At 35.0% G+C, this 21,351-nt stretch overlaps 1 protein-coding gene across 2 annotated transcripts in view; it reads right to left on the bottom strand.

Moving 5' to 3' along the window:
- Window positions 1–21,351, bottom strand: part of Tti1 (Telo2 interacting protein 1) — a 600,292-nt gene that overhangs the window by 437,834 nt on the left and 141,107 nt on the right. For both annotated transcript variants that reach the window (XR_016547507.1, XM_090382195.1), the window contains exon 6: window positions 16,586–16,673. Coding sequence is in view for 1 of the 2 variants with exons in the window: in XM_090382195.1 (XP_090238321.1) it covers window positions 16,586–16,673 (88 nt within the window). In the remaining variant the exon portion in view is untranslated. The remainder of the gene's footprint in view (window positions 1–16,585; window positions 16,674–21,351) is intronic.

Below are 21,351 nucleotides of genomic sequence, written 5' to 3'. Positions count from 1 at the left end.
ATGAGGTTGGCTGTTGTAGCACAGGGCCACAATTTTTTAATTCAATCAAACCTTATAGAAGGGTGTATGTCGGGAGTTTCCTTTTGCTGAGGTCTTATATAGTTTCTGACAAGATGGGAACCTGACAGACAAACCTAAAAATTTTTATTCCTGTTATTATTATATTTTAGTTTATAAACATCAGTCTGATAATCACATTCATGGAGAAGAAAAAATTGTCTCAGTAAACTTTTCCTGTGTAATTTTTGTAACTGCTTTCCAAAAATTTCCTTCAAATTCAATAATTTGGACCACTATTTTTTTTACATATTTTTTATTTATGGACAAGGAGATTTTTCTTTAATGAGAATTTAATGATACTGTTTAGAAATTTTCGCAATTTCCGAATACTTTCACAATCACTTTGTAAAAGAACTAAAACCAATCCAAGGAAAGAATTAAATGGAAATGAAAACATCAGAGCACTGTTATTGTTAGATAATGACATTGCACATCCTCTTGCTGAAATTTCATCAGCAGAAGAATGAGAAAAGCTTTAATTAAGTTTGCATATGTGACTGTTTCATATGCAAACTTAGACATTAAGGCTTGAATGCCTTCGTTAATATTGTTAGTGAATACCTTAAACAATTATTAGCCCAGACCGAACCCCAAGGAACTCCACTAACATTATTTCAAGAACATCAGTGCCCATTTATAACCACCCTCTGTCCTCTGCCATCCAACCATCCTTTCATCTAAATCAGTAACTAGCCACTAATGTTATACTACTCCAATTTGTACAGCACTCATGTGTGGAACAGCATCAAAAGCATTACTGATATCTAAGCATATGATGCAAAGTAATTTTTGTATTGTTCCCTTTATTACTGCATGATAGTAGTAATCAGATTATTTATACAAGGTCTTCCTTTAACAAATCCATGCTGTGATTTCTGTATAACTAAATTGCTCTCAAGATGATCTTGCATTACTTCTTTAACCCACTGGCCCCATTATTTTCCCCTGTGAACCTGACTTCTGTCAAGTTCACAAGACTAACTACTCACTTTGCGCTTTGATTCTTCCCCCCATGAACAGGGTAGACATTTGCATGTCTCCAGATTCTAAGAACCTTCCCTAAATCCAAGGATGATCTCATAATTACAAGGCGTGGCTATTTAATAACGAGACTGCATGCACAGCCACTACACATCAAGTGCCACTTATGAAATAAAGGCACATCAGTTGACCTTGAATCTTTCTCTAGTTGTCTGCCAAATCATGCCAATGCACTTATTCACTTTGCAGTGAGACAGGTTTTCATTATCTTTGTTTTTGCAGTTTTCTGGAAAAAAGAGAGCCAAAAGAATCGAACAAATAATTAAGCTTAAATTTTTAACAAAACTAAAGAAAATATCAAGTTTATGGGGAAGATACTATGTCAAAAGCTTGCATGGTAATAAAAGCTTTTTAGAAGGAAGAGAGAATGTGGAAGACAATGAATGACCAGGCTGTCCAATAACCAAGAAAAACTAATGAAAATGAACTGGGTTAGTGGGCACTGATTAGAAGTGATAGTTGTTAAAGAATCAGAATGGTTGCATCATTGTTTAAGAGTTAGAATGGTTGCATCAGAACTCAATATGGATAAAGATACAGTTAGACAAATTTTAACTTAAAATTTAGGCATAAGAAAAGTGTGTTCCAAGATGGTAGCAAATATTTTGAATGAAAGAATGAAAAGGCTTCAAATTCGTGAATATGTTTTGAAAAAAAACTGAAGACCCAGACTTTCTGAGTAATGTAATTACTTGTGATGAAAGAAAAAACATTCCCCAGTCCAAAAAGCAAGAATGTAAAAATAAAAACTGAAAATCATACATCTTGTTTTCTTTGATATTAAAGGAATTTTTATGGCTGAATCCATCCCACCAAATCAGACTGTCAATCAAACTTACTACATTGAAGTTATGACAAGGGTGCATGAAAAAATTCAAAGAAAGAGACCTGAACTGTGGAAGGGTGATTGGGTGTCCATCAAGACAATGATCTAGCACACAATGAACTCTGTTCACAAGTTCTAGCCAAAAAAACATATCCCTGTGTATGCACCCTATTTGCCAGACCTAGTACCTTGTGACTTTTTTCCCTTCCCTAAACTGAAAAGTGTGCTTAAGGGAATCCATTTTCAATCCACTGAAGACATTCAGAATAAAAAGACTAAAGTGTTAAAAGGGCTTAAAGAAGAAGATGACTTCCAGAAATGTTTCTATGCTTGGAAGAAACGTATGGAACAGAGTGATCAAGGCCAAGCCAATTATTTTGAAGGGTACTTGTAAGGTACAAGTTTTCATATTTATTTTATTTCAACAGTTTCATTAACAGCCAAACCTTGTATAGTCAAGGATTTGCTTAACATTTTTGCTGACTCTTTTAATGTAATTAGGCAGATTCTATTGGCCCCAAGCCCCTTGTGATATGCTTCAATTTCTCTTCCACATTCCTGTCAGTTAGCATAAAATCACTTAGCTCCCATTTATATCTTGTTATACTTCTTTAATTCCCATCCCTAAAAACTTACTCACACATGAATACAGATGCTCACCACAATCATCAATAGTTATGCCTTTCACATTTAATGGGCAAATGTTCTTTCTTTCTAGTGTTGACATTAAGCAAGGAATTCTTTGCATTCTTAGCCAAAGATGCTCATAATCTGCCTTAACTTGCCTAATCCCTTTATTGACTTAATTGTAGACTAGTTTGTACTTACTGTAGGTTTCTGTATCCTCAGATGATTTATAATTATCCTATGCATTCTTGTTCTCTGCCACTAATCTTATTAGTTCAATAGACATCCATTTAGATCTATGCTTAAAACAATATCTCACAGTTGGTATAAAAAGATTAGTAGTTTTTTATGAATACTTGAATGAATGCTTCTCATTTAGAATTTATGGTTGGTAACATCAGTAAAGCTGTTCCTTCCCAAAGAAAAGAATGATATAACAGTGGTTATATCATTAAGTAGATCCCACATCAACATATTATGATCACTGCCACCGGTTGGTTTCTTTATCTGGATATTCATAATGCATGATGAATGTATCACAAATACATGGGCTGTGTTAGGGTTAGCAACTGGATGCACTGCCTTAGATTCTATGTGCTTCTTAAAAAAGAACATAACTCCGCCTCCCCCATCAGTTTCTCCTTAATACACATGATGTACTCACCATATTTAAATTCCCTATCCTTTACATGTGAATTTCACCATGTTCCCAATATCCTTTCAATGACCACATTTGATGACTTAACCAGTACTTCAAATTCAAATTCATAAAATTTGTTTACTATAGTCCTACCATTAGTGTAAAATGCCAGTATACGAGCACCAGTTGCTGCTCTTAGTAACCCTAACACAGCTCATCTATTTGGTTGTCCCATGAGGACCCCCCTTCCCTAGAAAAACCTAATTCCCAACATTTCCTCCTCCTCCTCCAGGTTGCTGTATGTCTCCCTATAGAAACAGTTCCTGACACACTCTCTCTCTCTCTCTCTCTCTCTCTCTCTCTCTCTCTCTCTCTCTCTCTCTCTCTGCAAAAAATGCCCACAAAAACATCCCCTTTGCCTATATCTCATCCCATTACAAAGAACTCCACAAAAAGCAGAAAGTAGCACAATGAATGGACAGCTGTGATTCGCAAGAGGACCACCAGTGACCATTCTCTCCCAAGCCAAAGCATTCCTGCTAATCTGAGGTTTCTGCTTTGCCGCTTTTGTTTGAGGCATGATTCTAGTTTAAATTAATTTAAAATTACCACATGAAAGAAAGGCGCCTGGGGTGGATGAGATCTATTCAGTTATATTAACGGAGGTGGCAAAGGAAGTAAGCAAACCCTTAGCCATAATTATGAGCATCCTTGCACTCAGGGGAAGTCCCCACAGAATAGAGATGTGCAAATGTATCCCCATTCACAAAGGGGGGGATCTAAGGGTGACATGAGTAATTACAGACCTGTTAGTTTAACTTCTGTTCAGGAGAAAATAATGGAGTCACTGGTTAAAGATTCATTGCAGGATCATCTAGACAAGACTGCAGTAATAATTCAGACAAAGCATGGGTTTGTTAAGGGAAAGTCTTGTCGAACAAATTTGAATGGATACTATGATGTGGTTATAAAGGAACTTGATGCTAAAAATTATTTTGATATCATATACTTGGATTTCAGGAAAGCTTTTGACACTGTGGTGCATGGAAGACTACTGTACAAATGGGGGCAGTGTGGTATTAAGGGTAATTTGCTACAATGGATAAAAGGTTTGTTTGTTTGTTTGTTATTTGGTTTTTAGGAGCATTAGCAACTAAGGCCATATTGCTCCGTGAATTCGTATTTGGAGGTGACGGGCTCAAACCCCGGTCTAATCAAGAAGCGTGTGCTATGCACTGCTGCTCCTTCCCACCTGGCTACGGAAGCGGCATATGGATAAAAGGATGATTGAGTGGGAGAAGACAGAGAGTGGTAATCAATGGACCCTGCTCTTTGTGGACTAATATTATTAGTGGAGTCTCCAGGGTTCGGAGTTGGGCCCACTGTTGTTTTGTATATTTTTCAATGATATTGATGAAGGTATATCAGACAATGTCGAAGTTTGCAGATGATACAAAGGTTGGTAGGGTTGTTAATGACAGTAATGGCAGTGTGCTATTGCAACAGAATCTAGCAAATTTGGGCAGATGGGCTGAGAAGTGACAATTGAAGTTTAACGTTGACAAATGCAAGGTACTGCATATGGGTAAAAGTAACCCCAGAGAAATGTACCAACTGTGTGGTACTACACTTAAGGTGGTAGAAAATGAAAAAGATCTGGGAGTAATTGTGCAGTCAGATATGAAGTTTTCTGAGCAATGCAGCCAGGCTGCCAGAGCAGGTCGTGGGGTATTGTCAATAATATACAGGAATTTTGCTAGTAGGGAAAAGGAGGTGATTGTCCCTTTGTATAAGGCAAAGGTCAGGCCACGCCCTAAGTACTGCATACAGGTCTGGAAGTCTCATTTTAGGAAGGATGTAGAGTTGCTTGAGCATGTACAGAGAAGGGCAACAAGATTGGCAAGGGGATGAAATGGTCCTCTTACCAAGAAAGGCTTAAGTTCTGCAAATTGCAGCAGCTGGAAACTACGCACTTTCGAGGTGATCTGATTGAGGTGTATAAGGCCTTGAATGGTTGAGCATGCTGAATTCTGATGGGATTCTTCTGCTTGCTCAGATTACAAACCTGAGGGAACATAAATTCAAATTGAGGAAAGACAGTTGTAGAACAGATGTGTGGAAATTTGCCTTTAGGCAACAGGTGATTCATTTCTGGAACAAACGTCCATCTGTCATTGTGGAAGTTGAGAGCTTAAATAAATTCAAGGAGGAAGTGGACAAACTTTTAGAGGGAATGGATGTATGAAATTGGTTGTTTTCTGGCTGATGCTACATAAGCTCATATGCTTGCTTTCTTGCATCACATGCCTCCATTACTACTAAGACTACTACTACTACTACAACTAGTTATGCTAGAAATGTGTATCTAGAAATGTTAGAAGTATGGTAAATTTTCTAAATTTGTAGCTTAATATAAAAGCTAGGAATAACATGTTATTAATGATATATGCCAAACTATGTGATTATGACCTTTGAGCTACTTATTTACTACAATTTAAAACATTAAAACACTGCAATTACAATTACGATGTATTACATTAAAAGTTACTGATTACCAGATGTTTCTGCCAAATTCACTAATGACAAAGTCTCTATGACTATTATGTTGTAATTTGTTAAATCCTTAGCTAAATTTAAAAATAAGATAACATATGTGATTGGGACAATTAATATTATTTATTAAACACAATTTAGCATGTAATTAAGTGAAAAAATTTCAATGTTCCAAAAACATGTTTTTAGTAAATTAAAAATTTCCACCATCACTCACTATAACTACAAGGCACATTAAAAATTTGCAAAAGATCACATAATAGAACAATTGCTTCCACTATAAGTGGTGGCCATATGGCTATACTAAAGGAAATTGGGGGGGATTAATCCAATTTCTGAATCATGCAACAAATAAAGCCAAATTTTGTTGTCAGACTATATTTGTCTGATTTTGTGGGAAGCCCTTTTTTCTTTTTATAGGATAATTTCTCAGTTTAAATGAATATTGAAAAATTTTCTCAAAATACTGAAACAAAACTTTTTGAATACTGAATGCTAAAAACATTTTTCAGAAACTATGCAAGTATTGTGTATATATTTCATTTTATTTAATGCTTTTGACAAGACTAACAGAATCAATAAAACATTTTTAATTGAGAAAACTTGAATTTATATGTTTGACTGCTTTATTGACTATATAAGTAAACAAAGCTAACATAATTTATCCTACTGAAGAAGTTTGCACTTATGCTTCTTCACTTATGGATGCCAGTTCTCAGTTTATAAGTTTATAGTAAGATTCAATTTTCTTTCTTTCAATGGGGACTGGTTCAATGCTCTTTTAGCCAAAGTAATCAATAATGATAACTGACATTCCCAAGCAATGGGAATGTTGATGATCTGACTTTTCTTGTAGATTATTTTAGAAAAATTCTATCTATAACATCCTTGAACTTGATTCAGTTCCCCCTGTCATCCCCCCACTCTTCTCTTGTTACTAGTAATGGTAGTGGTTTTTTTTTTTTTTTTTTTTTTTTTGCTAGCTTACTTTGCAAAGCAAGCCAGCAAAGAAATTCTGCTAACCATTCTGCTAACTTATTCTTAATTTACACATTTCAATTTGTGTTATATATATATATATATACACACACTCATTTTGTGCATATGTTGTGTGTTATGGTCACAGGCAGCGGTACAGCAGTTTATCTAATGGGAGGCAAAATTAGGTAAGGAATTAAGACAGAAATAGATGCCCCTGTCCTTGTATAAACTAATAGTCCAGAGCATGGGAAAAAAAATGAACTATATGAATGAAGAATATTAAGTTAGTGGTCAGGTTATCTGGGAGCACAATTTCCCGTCCATGCTTGTAATGGCCCTGGACACTGTAAATATGTGGATCAGTAAATAGTTGCATATTTACAATATAATAATCTTATATACTTAATAATATTATCCTATACTAATCTTATCCTTTAATATAATTTTATAATAATCTTACACTTATAAGGTAACTGGCCGATATATAACAAACAGTATCTCATCGGAATGCCACCCCATTTCACAATTTCGTATAATATATACTGAGACAGTCCATATATGCAGCCTATAATGTTTCAATAGTTTCCTGGACCATCTTATTGTTTAATAAAATCTAAGATAATCGGATAAACAAAGGGTATATGTACTGGACTATCCCTGTATAAACAACAAGGATATATATGGACTTTTCTCAGTATATATTATACTGAAATAGGATGTATACTGAAATTGCATCCTGATGACATACCATTTCACATATATCAGATTCACATATAAGTGAAAGATTATTATAAGATTATATCAAAGAACAAGATTAGTAAATGATAATATTATTAAATATAATATTTTTGTATATTTGTATACATACAACTATTTACTGATCCACATATCTACAGTGTCCAGGGCTGTCTCCTGGATAACTCAAGCACTTAACTTTATATTCATTATTCATATACTGTTTCTTCCCTCCAACTAATTTTTTTTTGAGCACACCAGAGGGCTAATTTGAACTTGTATAAAATGATTTTGTCTGGTATTTTATGCAAAAAGAGGTGAAACATAGTCTGTTACAGAAAAGAAAACCTCATCCTCTCTCTTAAACCAAATAGTTCAGCAGATGGAAAGAAAAAGAAACAGTAAAAAAAAAATATTAAGAGTGAAGGGGGAGAAAGCATAAAAACCAAGTATAACGCGGATTTCCCAGGGATTATTAGTGCATCCCAATAGCTGAGAACTGGATAGAGTTATGCATGGTGTTTGGAATATGTAATTTAAATATAAATCAATTTGTTTTTTTAATTTTATTTTACAAAAACCTGAGCAAAAACTAAATGGTTTATTAATATAATTAGAATAATTTGCAATTTGGAGGCTGCATCCACCCACTTAGAGCTTGCAAACTTTTTCAAACCTACACTCTTTATAAGAATCACTTCAACAGAATGCCAAGTAGACAGGATTTTCCTTAAAATCACCTCTCCATCAGTCTATCAAGCATGCTAGTTATCAGTATGACATCATCTGAACCTCTAGAGAGCATACTAGAGAAAAATATTCAGACTGGGTAAGTTTTGCCAGAGTCAACACTATGCAACACAGAAATATTTCAAGCCCTACTCCACACAACTGGTAGTGTAAAATACAGTATTATAAAGTTTTTAAATTTTTTTCTTTTTATTTAACAGTATGCTATTCTTCATAATATTCAAGTAATTTTTGGCAACTGTATATATTTCCACATTATAATAATGTTAGCAACTGTCTTATGTATTTCCTTAAGTTTAATGCACAGTCTGCATTAGCTAACAGGGCTTATCAGGAGATGACTAGCCAAGCAGCAGTGGTGATAACTGTTGGGGTCAATAGGAAATTTAGACCAGTTGCTGTTGTTATTATTTGGTTTTTAGGAGCATTAGCAACTAAGGCCATATTGCTCCGGGGATATGCGGTGGTTATTCCCTGACCTTTCCGCATCCTCTGTATTTGGTGGTCACGGGCTCGAACCCCAGTCTAATCAAGAAGCGTGTGCTATGCACTGCTGCTCCTGCCCACCTGGCTACGGAGGCACCATTTAGACCAGGCATTAACAGTAGTTATATAAGTGATTCAAAATGTCTATGGACAACAGCACTGCTGCTTGTATGACAGTCATATATTGCACTCTGAGAGAGAGAGAGAGAGAGAGAGAATCACTAACTCCTCCATTTCCACATATTAATGAGTACACCCCTTTACTCTCGCTTCAGATATATATAACATTCATTAAAAAAATTTGAAGTAATCATAAAGCATTTCTATGGTTGACTAAAAATCTCAAAAATCACATGAGAATATGCAAGAATTTATGTAAGTGCCAGCAAGAAGAAAGCCAATTCAAAGTTTAATAAATAATAAAATTTCTGAAAACTGAAAAATGTGATATCAACATCAAATAATGTATTCTTCAACAAATGATATAATTTTGTTCACTGGCTGGAAAAGCACGGCTTAAGAGCAAAGCAATATTACAATCAAATATGTAAATTGTGGTAATTTCTTAGAATGTGTTTAGTTTCTAAATATGATCAATATTAAGAAAAATCATTAAGCTAATGCCATAAAATGTTGGAAAATTCAAAAAGAAGAAAAATCCAACTTCAAAGCATAGAAGAACCCTTTGGCCTTCCTTTCTAAGACTTTTAAAACAAAATAATTATATATATTTAACTATTCAAATTCAACTGAACATTGCTAGAAAATCCACAAAGGAGGAATGTTCAGTGAGGTATATGAATGCTTGATAAAACTATTGGAGCAGCAAATACATATATTCATTATGCAAGTCATCAGGCACAGCTCAAAAAGGAGAACAACTCTTTAATACAAGCTCACTGATATGCTCATGCCCTAAACCTAATTATGACTGGCTCAACAGACATCAGCAAAACTGGTAAACGTTTTGTGCGACTGTTGAATTGCACCCAAATTTCAAATTATTATTTTAACAGCACTAGAGCTTGTCACTGATACCCATAACATGTATTTGTCTGTAGAAGTGCATGTTCTGTGGGCTGAAAAACCAGAATAACTCACAGTGAACTCCATTTCCTCCCCATGAAATCAGCTAACTCCAGCTTTCATTGAATGGGGAAAAGAGAAATACTCCTATTCTTAGTCAGCATGATACATTGGTCTGCTACTTATTTAGAAAGTTTTGAGTTACATTCCCATCAATGACTGAAGTCATTTCTGTTGAACTGCACTGCAATTTTGATTTCAGTCTCACAATGGTGTATAAGAAGGAATCATCTGAAGGCTAATAACTCCTGGGCCACCTAAGACAGAGCCCTGCAAAAGCATTTCTGATACGGGCATGTTTCTACCCACTCCATCCCCAAAATTAAAAAATATTCCAGAAAATGTCTGAACTTCATTTAACAGTGTACTTTTTCATAAAATACTGGAATGATTTCAATATTGTTATTCAGATATAGTTCATGTTAGTTTTAAGAATAATATACAATTAGTCCCTGACCTTAAGTAACTTTGGACTTACGTAAATTTTTACGTAAAATATCTTTATGATTTTGGTAAAATCATAAAGATATTTTCTATATAATTTTTAAGAGTGAAGTCAAATGAAGGAACAATAAGTATAAGTTTTTATTTTCGTTCCCATACAAACTACGTTGTATAATAACCTGCGCTGTAACTAGAATCTAGGTGAATAGCTAGAGTTAACATTTCATTTTCTGCTTTAAAAATTCTGAAGAAATATTCAACAGCATGTGTTTAAGACAGGTGAACAACGTCGAAACACTTCAGAGAAACCCCCACAACGTTCAAGGAACATGAACATTGTCCCATTGGCTATTTCTGGAGGATTACACTCTAGCCTATTGTCTCTACATCCTTTCCTTCCTTTCTTTCTGGATTGTAGAATCAGTTCAGTTTTATTTGAAAGTTAAGTGGGAGCTTTCATTTGCATTTTCTAAGTAATATTTGTTACGCATGTCGAGTTATTGTGGAGAAGTTCAAATTCATGTTGTCCTACCATTTTTAACAACTTCGCATAAAACTATCATCGTACAGTGCGTGCTTCATTCAAATGTCATAATGTGTGACAGCATAACTTAACCCCAAGAAGTTCTTTACAGAAAATTTCGTTTTTACCGTTATCATGGTGCTGCCTAAGAGAATAAGTGAAAGCTGAAAGAGGTACTACTTCACTGCTGTCCCGAGATAATGTTTTTAATTTTTTTTTTTAATGAAAACCCCAAACACGAGAGGTATTAGAACCTATATTACTTAGTACCGTGCTTGGGTTGGGGTTGAAAAGACAAGAGAAGATATTTGTTGACATTACACTTGAACTTCTGTAGACTATAATTTTCAGGAAAGACATATGAAGGAAGGTTGTTCCAGAAAATGGCAGCTGAATGAATAAACAAGGAAGATGAAAAGTTGGTTCTGTGAGTTTTAAGTTGGACAGTAAATGGTTGTTGGCTGGTGGCAGCACAAGTTCAGACTGTTTTGAAAGAGAGAGCAGGAATTATAGAAGCCAATTCAGAAGAACAGTGCCCATGGAAGTATCTGTAGAAAATACATGCAGCAGAAACAGTATGTCCATGAGATAGCGAGTGGAGAGACTCTGTTAGAGAGGAGTCATTAATTAACCTAACTGCCCTCTTCTGAATGGAATCTAGAAGCCTGAGAGAGGTTTTGGGGGCACCACCCCAGATTTGGGAACAATATTCCATGGTAGGGGAGGATTTGCGATTTGTACAGAGTGAACAGCTGTTTGGAAAAAAAGTAATGCCAAGAGCAAAAGAGAAAACCAAGTTTTTTAGATCCAAAGGAAGCAATATTTGTAATGTGCTTGTACCAAGAGAGATTAGAAGTCAGGGCAATTCCCAAAAGAGATATATCAACTTGCCTAGAAATCGGAGTGTCACCAAAGATAAGCACAGGAGCAGAAGAATCCTTTTTGCAAGATATAAGACAGGAATGAGTTTTAGAAGGATTGAAATCAACTAAATTGTCTTTGCCCCACTGAAAAATTACCTGAGATCAGCATTTAAGGAATTGGTAGCAGATATTCGAGAATTTGAAGCTGAATGAGCAAGGCAAGGTTTCTCAAAATGGAAAGTGGAATGCAGTGTGCTATCATCGGCGAAACTATGGACAGGATTTCCATTCAATGGAAATCCTGTCATTAATATACAAGGAAGGTCATTAATATACAAGAGTAAAACAGTGGGGGAAAGAACTGAACCTTGAGGAACACCAGCATTAGTGGAGAAGTTAGAAGACGGAGAGTCATCTACCATCACCCTCAGTGAGCGATCGGAGAAAACTGGATAACCAATTATAAAAAACAGTTGGCAAGCCATAAGATGGAAGCTTGTTTAGAAGACCTTTACGCCAAACATGATCGAAAGCCTTTGAGAAGTTTAGAGCAACTGCTTGTGTTTCACTGAACTTTTCCATTGAATTTATCCATAAATGGGTAATATAAGCCAGAATATCATGAGTGGATCGACACTGACGGAATCCATACTGGCGATCGTTGATCAGATGGAAGGTTTCTAGGTAGTTTAAGAGTTTGCGGTTAATTGATTTCTCCATTACTTTAGAAAGAGTAGACATAATTGCAATGGGACGATAATTGGATGGGAGGGATTTGTCACCCTTTTTTAGAAACAGGCTGGATTGGATTTGACCAAATTTCCAAGCAGAAGGAAAAACACTTTTCAAATAAGAAAGTAAAAAAAGGTGGCAAAGAACAGAAGTAAGTTCAGGCACAAAGGTTTTGAGAACAAGTGGAGAAATACATAAGGACCTGGAGCTTTCATAGCATCAAGATTCATCACAATTCTTCTGACATCCTTTTGATGAGAGAACACAGCAGGCATTGAATGGAGCGTGTTGGGAATGGTGGGAGGTGTTTTGCCAAGATCATTAATACATGAGTTGGAAGAAAAATGGGATGCTAGCAGGTCAGCTTTATCCTTGGCCGAAATGACAACAGAACCATCTGGTTTTAACAGAGGTGGGAGCAGAGATGGGCAAAAGTTGCGGCCAACAGCTTTGGCAAGAGACCAGAATGCTCGGCTACCATTAGAGCAAGAAGCAAGTTTTCTACTCTTAGCCTATTCAAAATCTAGTTTGGACTGATTAATAACTGCTTTACAATTGTTGCGACCTTTGGTACAGGCAGAAAATGAAACTGAAGAATTGGAAACAAGCCAATTACAATATGCAACATTCTTCTCCTGAACGGCCTTAGCACATTTATCGGAAACCAAGGTTTAGATAAAGGGCAAGATTTTAAAGTGGAGTATGGGATAAAGGATTCCATTCCTACAAAAATAATTTCACTGACACGATCTGAGAAAACGTTGACATCAGAAGTTTTGAAACAGTAATCCGACCACGGAAAAGAAGAAAAGAAATCTCGCAGGCCATTTTGCATTCTTGCAATGCCAAACAATATGAGGTTGGGAATAGCCATGAGATAAAGGCTCCATTAGAGAAGAGACAATCACCAAGTTCTGATCTGAGGTGCCTAAAGGACCACTCACTTCAACTGTGTACTTAGAAGCGTTGTTTGTGAGAAAAAGATCAAGCGTGTTGGCAGTATGGTTAGGATTGGCCGTTATTCTTGTAGGTAAATGAACAATCTGTGCAAGGTCATTAGTAATTGCAAAAGCCTCAGCATCTTGACCAACTGGGTCGGTGTGACTAGAAAACGGAAGCCAGCTGGAGTTGTGAACATTAAAATCACCAAGGAAAATTACCTCACTGTTAGGAAAGTTGGACTGGAGAAAGTCAAGTTGCAAAGAGAGGAAATCAAAGAGCTCCAATTGATTAGTGGAGTTGGGAGAATGGTAGATACAACAGATGAATTTGACAGAATGAAGTATAGAGATTTTAAGCCAGAGAAGATCGAAAAGAGGAGATTCCAAATCACCAAGTCTCTGACAGGGAATTTTAGAATGGACATATGCACTAGTACCACCTTTGAGGCGAAAGAAATCATACAGTGAATAATTTGGGCAACTGAGATGAGCAGTAGTTGAATCAACCGATAACTAAGATTCTGTCAGAAAAATGTACATGGGGTTTCGCGCAAGTGCAAATGGACATCGTTGAGATTAGAATTGAGAATTCTATTTGTGAAATGAACTAGGACGTGTTTGGGATGTTTAGATCTTTTTGCAGATAAGTTTACTCTATTAGTTTGACAACTGTTATGGACAGTAAATGAATATAACTATTTTCCTTCATTCTTCTGAGGATATTATGTGTTTTTTTGTAATTTCGAAATATTAGGGATACAGTAGCAATATTTTATTAGTCATTCCTGAGTGTGAAACTCAAGTAAGAAGTCCTGGAAGGCATCTCTTATGTATGTCAGGGACAGACTGTACCAGTTGTTAAATTTAATTAATTTTTAAAGAATGAACAAAACATTGTCATAAATTTAGAATACTGAAAAAAAAGTTCCATAAATTTAGAATATAATACAAATTTTATTTACACTTTTCAATAAAAACACATTATTACTTGGCAGCATATCCATGGTATATCCTATAACTGTTCTGCACATTCTTTGTATTCAATGCGCTTTATAATTCCATTTAGTTCTTTCATCCTGTTGGTTGTGCTAAATTCTGAAGGTCGCATTCTGGCATCCCTCCATATATAGGGAGGAAATGGGAACCCACTATGAAATATTTATATCATTTATTTTAAGCCTCTCCTTAGTGTTTTTTAACCATGGACAGGTGAAAAATCATATTTAAAAATTAAAAGCGTCTAGAAAGTATTCTGACAGAACAAAATATTCTTTGATAAGAACACCAATACTCACGTAAATTAAGAGGCTCTTCAACAATATGCAAGAGTTCCTTATTCTCTGGAAGTCAATCAGCCCTAGATCATTATCTTGTCTGGATGTTAAGAACGTGTCTTGCTACATCAAAGCTAAATTTCTCACCCTTCTCTCTCCAAAGGAGATCCCTTTCTCTTATAAAGACTTCAACAGAACATTCACTACAAATAACTTAACCCACTGCTCAAAGTAACATTCAATTTATTAATTTAATAAATTTAATGGCATACAGGATGAAAATTCACAGTCCTATTTGGTGAAATTCCAGTAAGTTATCATTTATTTCGAAGCATTCTGATGGGTGAAAAATGATTCTTCTTTATAACCATACAAAGTGCCCTGTATGCTCTTTTGGTAGTAAAGCAAGTGTGTGTATCCACTATGCATGATTGGCACTGAGATGTAACCATTCTTCTTATGTGTAGCAATAATTCTCGATGCAGGAGAATATGAACAATTGCATCTTGAGTCATTTCTAACTGATTCCAGCCATTTTCATAAGGTAAGATAATTTTTTTATTTAAAATAAACCAACAATCATTTTTTGTTGACTATATCAAGCCTGCTTCATCGTTCTCCTTTTACTGTATTAGTAGACCATTTCAAATACAGTAACCCCCACTATCCGCGGGGATTACGTTCCTGAGAAATGTCGCGAATACCGAAAACGCAAATACTGAGTTATGGCTCCCATAGTAATAAAGGGGTTCCATTCCAAAGTATGAAATATATAAGGAAAACTAGTCTAAAATTTTGTCTATGTATGTATGTATTATATGTACCTTCATAATATGACTATGTACATAGACATTACATAGCGAAATGCAAGCATATGGCATCGAAATGAAAATAAGAAACAATTTAATATTAAATGTAATATTTATTAGAAATTTCAAACAAATCTTTCAAACCAGCACCTTTGCTAGCAAAAAAAACTTATCCGGCCAGTGCTATCACCAGTTTCGCTAAAGTGTTGATAAAGGAGTTTTGTCTTTTCACGAATGAGTGAACTTAATGGAATTTTATTTTGAGTTCGGTCTTCTATCCACAGATTTAAAGCGTTTTCCATTTTTTCTAATTTAACATCACGAGTTACAGAGCAAATTTTTGAAGCAATTAGCACGTTTTCACAGACACTACGGCAGATTTTTTCTTCCGATTTTTTGATTGATCGTACCGTTGACTCTGATTTTATGTTTTGCCACTGAGGAAACACTGTCACCATTAGAAATTTTGTCTAATAACTCAATTTTATTCGCTAATGTCATCACCTTCTTTGATATTTTCACATTTCTCTTGTTATTCGTAGCCATATTTTTGTACAGGTTAGAAAGAACTTGTCCACAATAAAGTCACTTTCGTCCGTTAAAACACTCGAAAAAGTCTGTTTTACACTGCAAAACAGTAGATTTATCACTTTTGTAAGCATATCAATTTATAAATTGATAAATTTATTCAATTTATAAGCATATAAATTAAAAGCAAACGACGAAAACTTCCATTACAAGCACATAAAACATACTGAACAAGGATTAGTGAAAAACATCCACGCTCACGATTTTGTCACCCCTCTCCCCCCACCCACTGAGCGCTGTTTTGACTGGGACAGATAATTTTAGCCACGCCCATGTTTTTTTATGGCGGATAATATTCACGGCACTTTAAAATTCACATTTTTTTAGGTTTCATTTTATATTAAATCAGCGATCACAAATACAGATACTGTGAATAGTGAGGGTTTACTGTATTAACTAAGAAAATCTGACCTCTAAATAATACACTACAGCTAAATAGAATTTATTTCCTTGAACACAGATAAAGAAATTTATCAATGTAAGACTACCATGATATTACCTTAAGCTACACTACTAATAATTCACTAAAAAGAGAAGGAAAAATGATATTTATTAGTGTGTGCTGCCACCCCCATTAATAAGTTTTGTCTATATATTTACAAATAATTTTGAAATGTATTACTTACTTTCTAAACAGTTTTTAGTTTCAATAACTTCCAGCTGCATGTCACTCATTATGCAAGAAACTAATTTTGTCCATGTTTTCAAGGCATTCTACAAGCAAATATTTCAGATATTAAATTAATTAAACAATGCATGATTTTCTAACTTAAAATAAAATTAATTTAACTGTATTACTTACTGATTGTTATTACTTTTGTGAATGTTTGGCATTTACAGAGAAATATAAAATCTAAAATAGGAAAATTACATTACATTATTACAAGTGATATGCCTCATTTTAGTTACCACATAAAGAATAAGATGAAACATCTCAAACATAAATACACTGTTATTATAAGAAGGAAAGAATATAACAACCGATATTTAACTGTTCAGTCAAAATAAGTCAACACCACTAAGTGCATTAATAAGTTGTAAGAAACATTTTATTCATTTATTAATAATTAAAAGAAACACTTAATACCATGTTGAACATTTGTTGTCAAATATTTAATGGCACAACTGCTGCTAGGGCCATATTGTGCATGTTTACCTATCCATACCATTTAACCTGTCCATTCCCTCTAACAATTTATCTAGTTCTTTTAACAGTTTTTTTTTTTTTTGGTAGTTGTTGGCGCATCGGCTTCTGTGGCCATAATGCACCTCCCAAGGTTTTTGCAGTACTTTGATCCAAGCCCGAGGCGGGATTCGAACCCACGACTTTTGGGTTGCCAGGCAGGCACTTTACCCACCTGGCTAGCCCAGTCGGCGTCTTTTAACAGTGAAAATAAAGTTTATTTGTAACACCAAGTGAACATATAATGCTCTTCAATTAGACCAATGAGTGCCAACCATTTCCTCATGGAAAACCCCTTTTAATTGCTAAGAGAATTTTAAAATAACTTCTTAAACATACTAAATTTATTAAAAATAAAGTTTCTCTAATACACAGTATGTAAGAAATTTACAATAACACCTGAATATTTGCTATCAGTATCAGTTTGTATTAGTATTAAAAAAGGGTGCACTGAAATCCTGGGGCTTTCTGAACCCAATAAACAATGTGTTCACATTATGATATTTTCACGATACCTCCATTTATTCCTACAGGATGCAAAATACGTTTCCATGATTTTTTTAAGTTTCCACTGGCTGGCAAAAACTTACATAAAGTTGAATTTCTGTAAGTCAAGTACAGGTATGTCCCATTTTACGATGGTCCATTTTACGACTTTTCACATTAACGACTATTTTAAAAATATTACCTGAAAAAATTGAAAATAACAAAAAAATCACAACTCAGTAAATGTTGCAGCAACACCTGCAAGTCCAAACACGCATTAGGCATTTCTTTTGTTTTTCGTGGTGCACTGTGGGTGGAATGACAGCTACGCCAAGAGTTATTATTATTATTAATAGCCATATGGTGCAAAGAAGCCTGAGACTTATGTGGCACCAGGAAAAAAAAATTCCCAAGTTACCCTGAGAGAGAGTTAAAAAAGAAAGAGAAGAATGATGATATCCAGCTCAGGACCCTGGGTGTGCCAAGCCAATACTCCCCCAGATGTGAGCCCCCGGGGTTCTTTGTTTACATTCAGTGTGCCATGTTCGTTTCATTATGAATTTTCCCTCAATTGTTAACGGGTTACACAGTGTTATTTCTCATTAATAATAATTTTTGTGTAACCATGAACTCTAAGCGTAGGGCAGTTTCTGGGACGGGGGCAGCAAAAAGAGTGTAAAACACTAACAATTAAGGAGAAAATGGATGTGATCGTCACATGGAGTCTGGTGAGCATCAGTCGGATGTGTGCAAAGCGTTGAGTTTAGCACCTTCTACTGTATCAACGATTATTAGCATTAGCAAGGGCACATGATGCAAGAAAGCAAGCTTATATAGCATCAGCCAAAATAAAAAAAAAAAAACTTTATTTCACCCATCCCCTCGCTCCAAATGTTTGTCAAGTTCTGCCTTGAATCTATTTAAGCTATCAACTTCTACAACGACAGATGGAAGTTTGTTCCAGCAATCAACCACCCGCTGGCTAAAGGCAAACTTCCGCACATCTATCATAACAACCGTCTTTCCTCAATTTGAATTTATGCCCTCTCAGGCAATTATTCTGAGCAAGAGGAAGAATCCCATCAGCATTGAGCATGCTCAAACCATTCAAGGCTTTATGAACAATGTTGATAAAATAAAGTGGACACACACACACACACAGGGATAACAAGTGTGTCATCCTCCAGAACAACTTATTCATGCAGTGAGACAATGGAAAAAAAATGGAGAAATTGTTAGTGTTGTGGGTTGATGATATGAACCAAAATAACATTCCTGTTACATATCTGGACAAGGAAAAGTCGTTATTTGACGAAATATGTGAGGAGTCTGGTAGCACTGAAACATTTACGGGCAGCAAAGGGTGGTTTCATCAGTTTAAAAGCTGTTGTAAAATTCACAATGTGAAAGTGTCTGGTGAGGCTGCTAGTGCTGACGTTGCAGTGGTGGAAGAGTATCCTTCCGAATTTAAACGCTTAATAGATGAAGGCAACTAGTACCACCCTGATTTAGTTTTTAATGTGGACGAAATGGGTAGAGGAATCATCACTTGAGTAAATACGTACTCAAGTGATGACTCCACAGGACCAAAGTAAAATTTTATTTTATTAATTATTATATATATAAGTATAAATAAAACATGTGCATTAAATGTTTAAAATATTTAATTATTTATAAAGAACAAAAATATTAGTGCATACTTGGAAAAATTTTGGGAATTTTGGAACCTATCTCATTCAATTACGTTATAATTTGGTCTTGTTTTACAACTTTTCATTTTACAACCCTGTTTTGCTGGAACCTAACCATGTCATAAAACGGGTCCTACCTGTATTATGTCAGCCAGGGAGTGGCTGTAGTTAGAAACTTATCAATATTAAAATCCTTTATACATAATTTTAAAAAAATTAAAACAAATAAGACTGAAACTAATAAGATTTCTGAGTATTTAAGTCTCAAATCTGACTCTGGAAATAAGTTGAAGTATTTTGACTTTCCCATATATAAGCTAAAAATCTATTCTCACACATGCATATAACTGAAATGGGAAAAACTGAACTGCATTTTCACTTAAAAGATATTCTTCCTTGCAGCTTAAGGAAAATACATTATCGACTTAGACTTAAACAAATTTTTCAATACAAAATCAGATAAAATATCTATTGTTTTCTTTTCTGCTAATTTGATTAGCTCAAAATTGCTTATTTAGCACATTAGTTAATTGATAGAGCTTCTTAATGTACCGTTATTATTAACTGATGGTACTCACCTCAAATAATCTGCTTAGCTTTATAGTGTTTAATGCAAAGCTGTGGAAATTAAATTAAGTTGCATAGAAATGGAATTTAAAAATAAATAGAGTAGGGATTATTAAAAACCTGTAATTAAAATTTGCCCAGAGGAAGAAGAAGTGCACGACCTCGTCCCCTGGTTGTCCTATATAAATTGTTGAAACTATGAAGAACTAATAATTGAAGCCAATAGTCATGACGGATGACTTTTGTAATAACGTCTTCGGTTGGCAATAATAAGAGAGAAAAGGGATTGTATATTTAAGAAATCCTAAGTTCCTGTGATGCATTTCAGGACACGTGGGAACTTGACATGTGCAAGGTTCCAGACGGGTGAAAGGTTTGTTGGGAGTTTCATATTCAAAACATTAAACTTGGTGATACGGCGGCACCATTCTATGAAAAGTCCTTCATGTTGGAAAATTTTATAACATGACTGTAATTTTATAATTGTGATAGCTGAATCAATTAGGGGATTGTAGTTGTGGGAATGTACATGCTGCATGAATTCGGTGCTGGCTTGATTAATCTTAAAGCTGTTATAGTGATAATATGTATGTGTGTTAGAAGTTTTATTTGTGCCATATTTAGTAGTAGTACTCCTGATATAGCACATGTTACAATCAGATTGGCATTTAATCAAGTAAACGATGTTGTTGATGTCACATACTGGATATTCGTACGTTTCTTTGTATGTGTTAAACATAGTCCCCAGTTTGTTTTATGATTAAAATATTAATGTTATGTCTGTGTTGACGAACACTTGACGAAGCTGTCTGGTGAGTCGACTGTGATAGAGGAGGACGATACGTATGTTTTGTTTGTTGTTCTGGTTGGCGTTATGATTATGTGGGTTGTTGATCTTATTTTCTGCAACAGAAATTGTGTCGAATCAATTGTAAAGGATATTTCCTAGCTGTGAACTTTTTTGTGAGATATTGTAATTCTGTAGCCAAATGTTTCCATCATGTGTAGCCATCATGTAAAGAACTGTATTTAATAGCTTTGTAGACCTGGTTGTACAAAACTGACTTTTTAGTACTGAGTGTGTGATGCAATTGAAAGTGTAAACATTTTCCTGTGTGTGTATCTTTTCTATAAATTTTGGTTCCTAGCTTTGTGCCTGTTTGTACATTGTAAGATTAAGGAAATTAATCTTGTTGTCAGCTTCTTATTTCAAGGGTGTATTTTAATCTTTCATGTATTGCATTAAATTTAAAAAAAGGCTGTCAACAGTGGAATTATCTCCTATTAATAACACATCATCAGCGTAATGCATATAAAGCTTAATAACCGAAGGGGTACTTGGACTACTTTTCAATAGTAACTAGGTAAATTTTTATGGGGGTGGGGGAGGGGGGGCTGAGATTCCTAGTCCTAGAATGCCGTTAATGTTAAGGGAAGTACGCCTGACCAAGATGTTGTCTACCGT

Source organism: Mastigoproctus giganteus, chromosome 10 (assembly GCF_048544385.1).
Source record: "Mastigoproctus giganteus isolate SK-2022 chromosome 10, ASM4854438v1, whole genome shotgun sequence".
NCBI classification, from domain to species: Eukaryota; Metazoa; Arthropoda; class Arachnida; order Uropygi; family Thelyphonidae; genus Mastigoproctus; species Mastigoproctus giganteus.
Note: the sequence above shows the minus strand (reverse complement) of the source record. Positions and strands in the feature narration are given on the sequence as shown.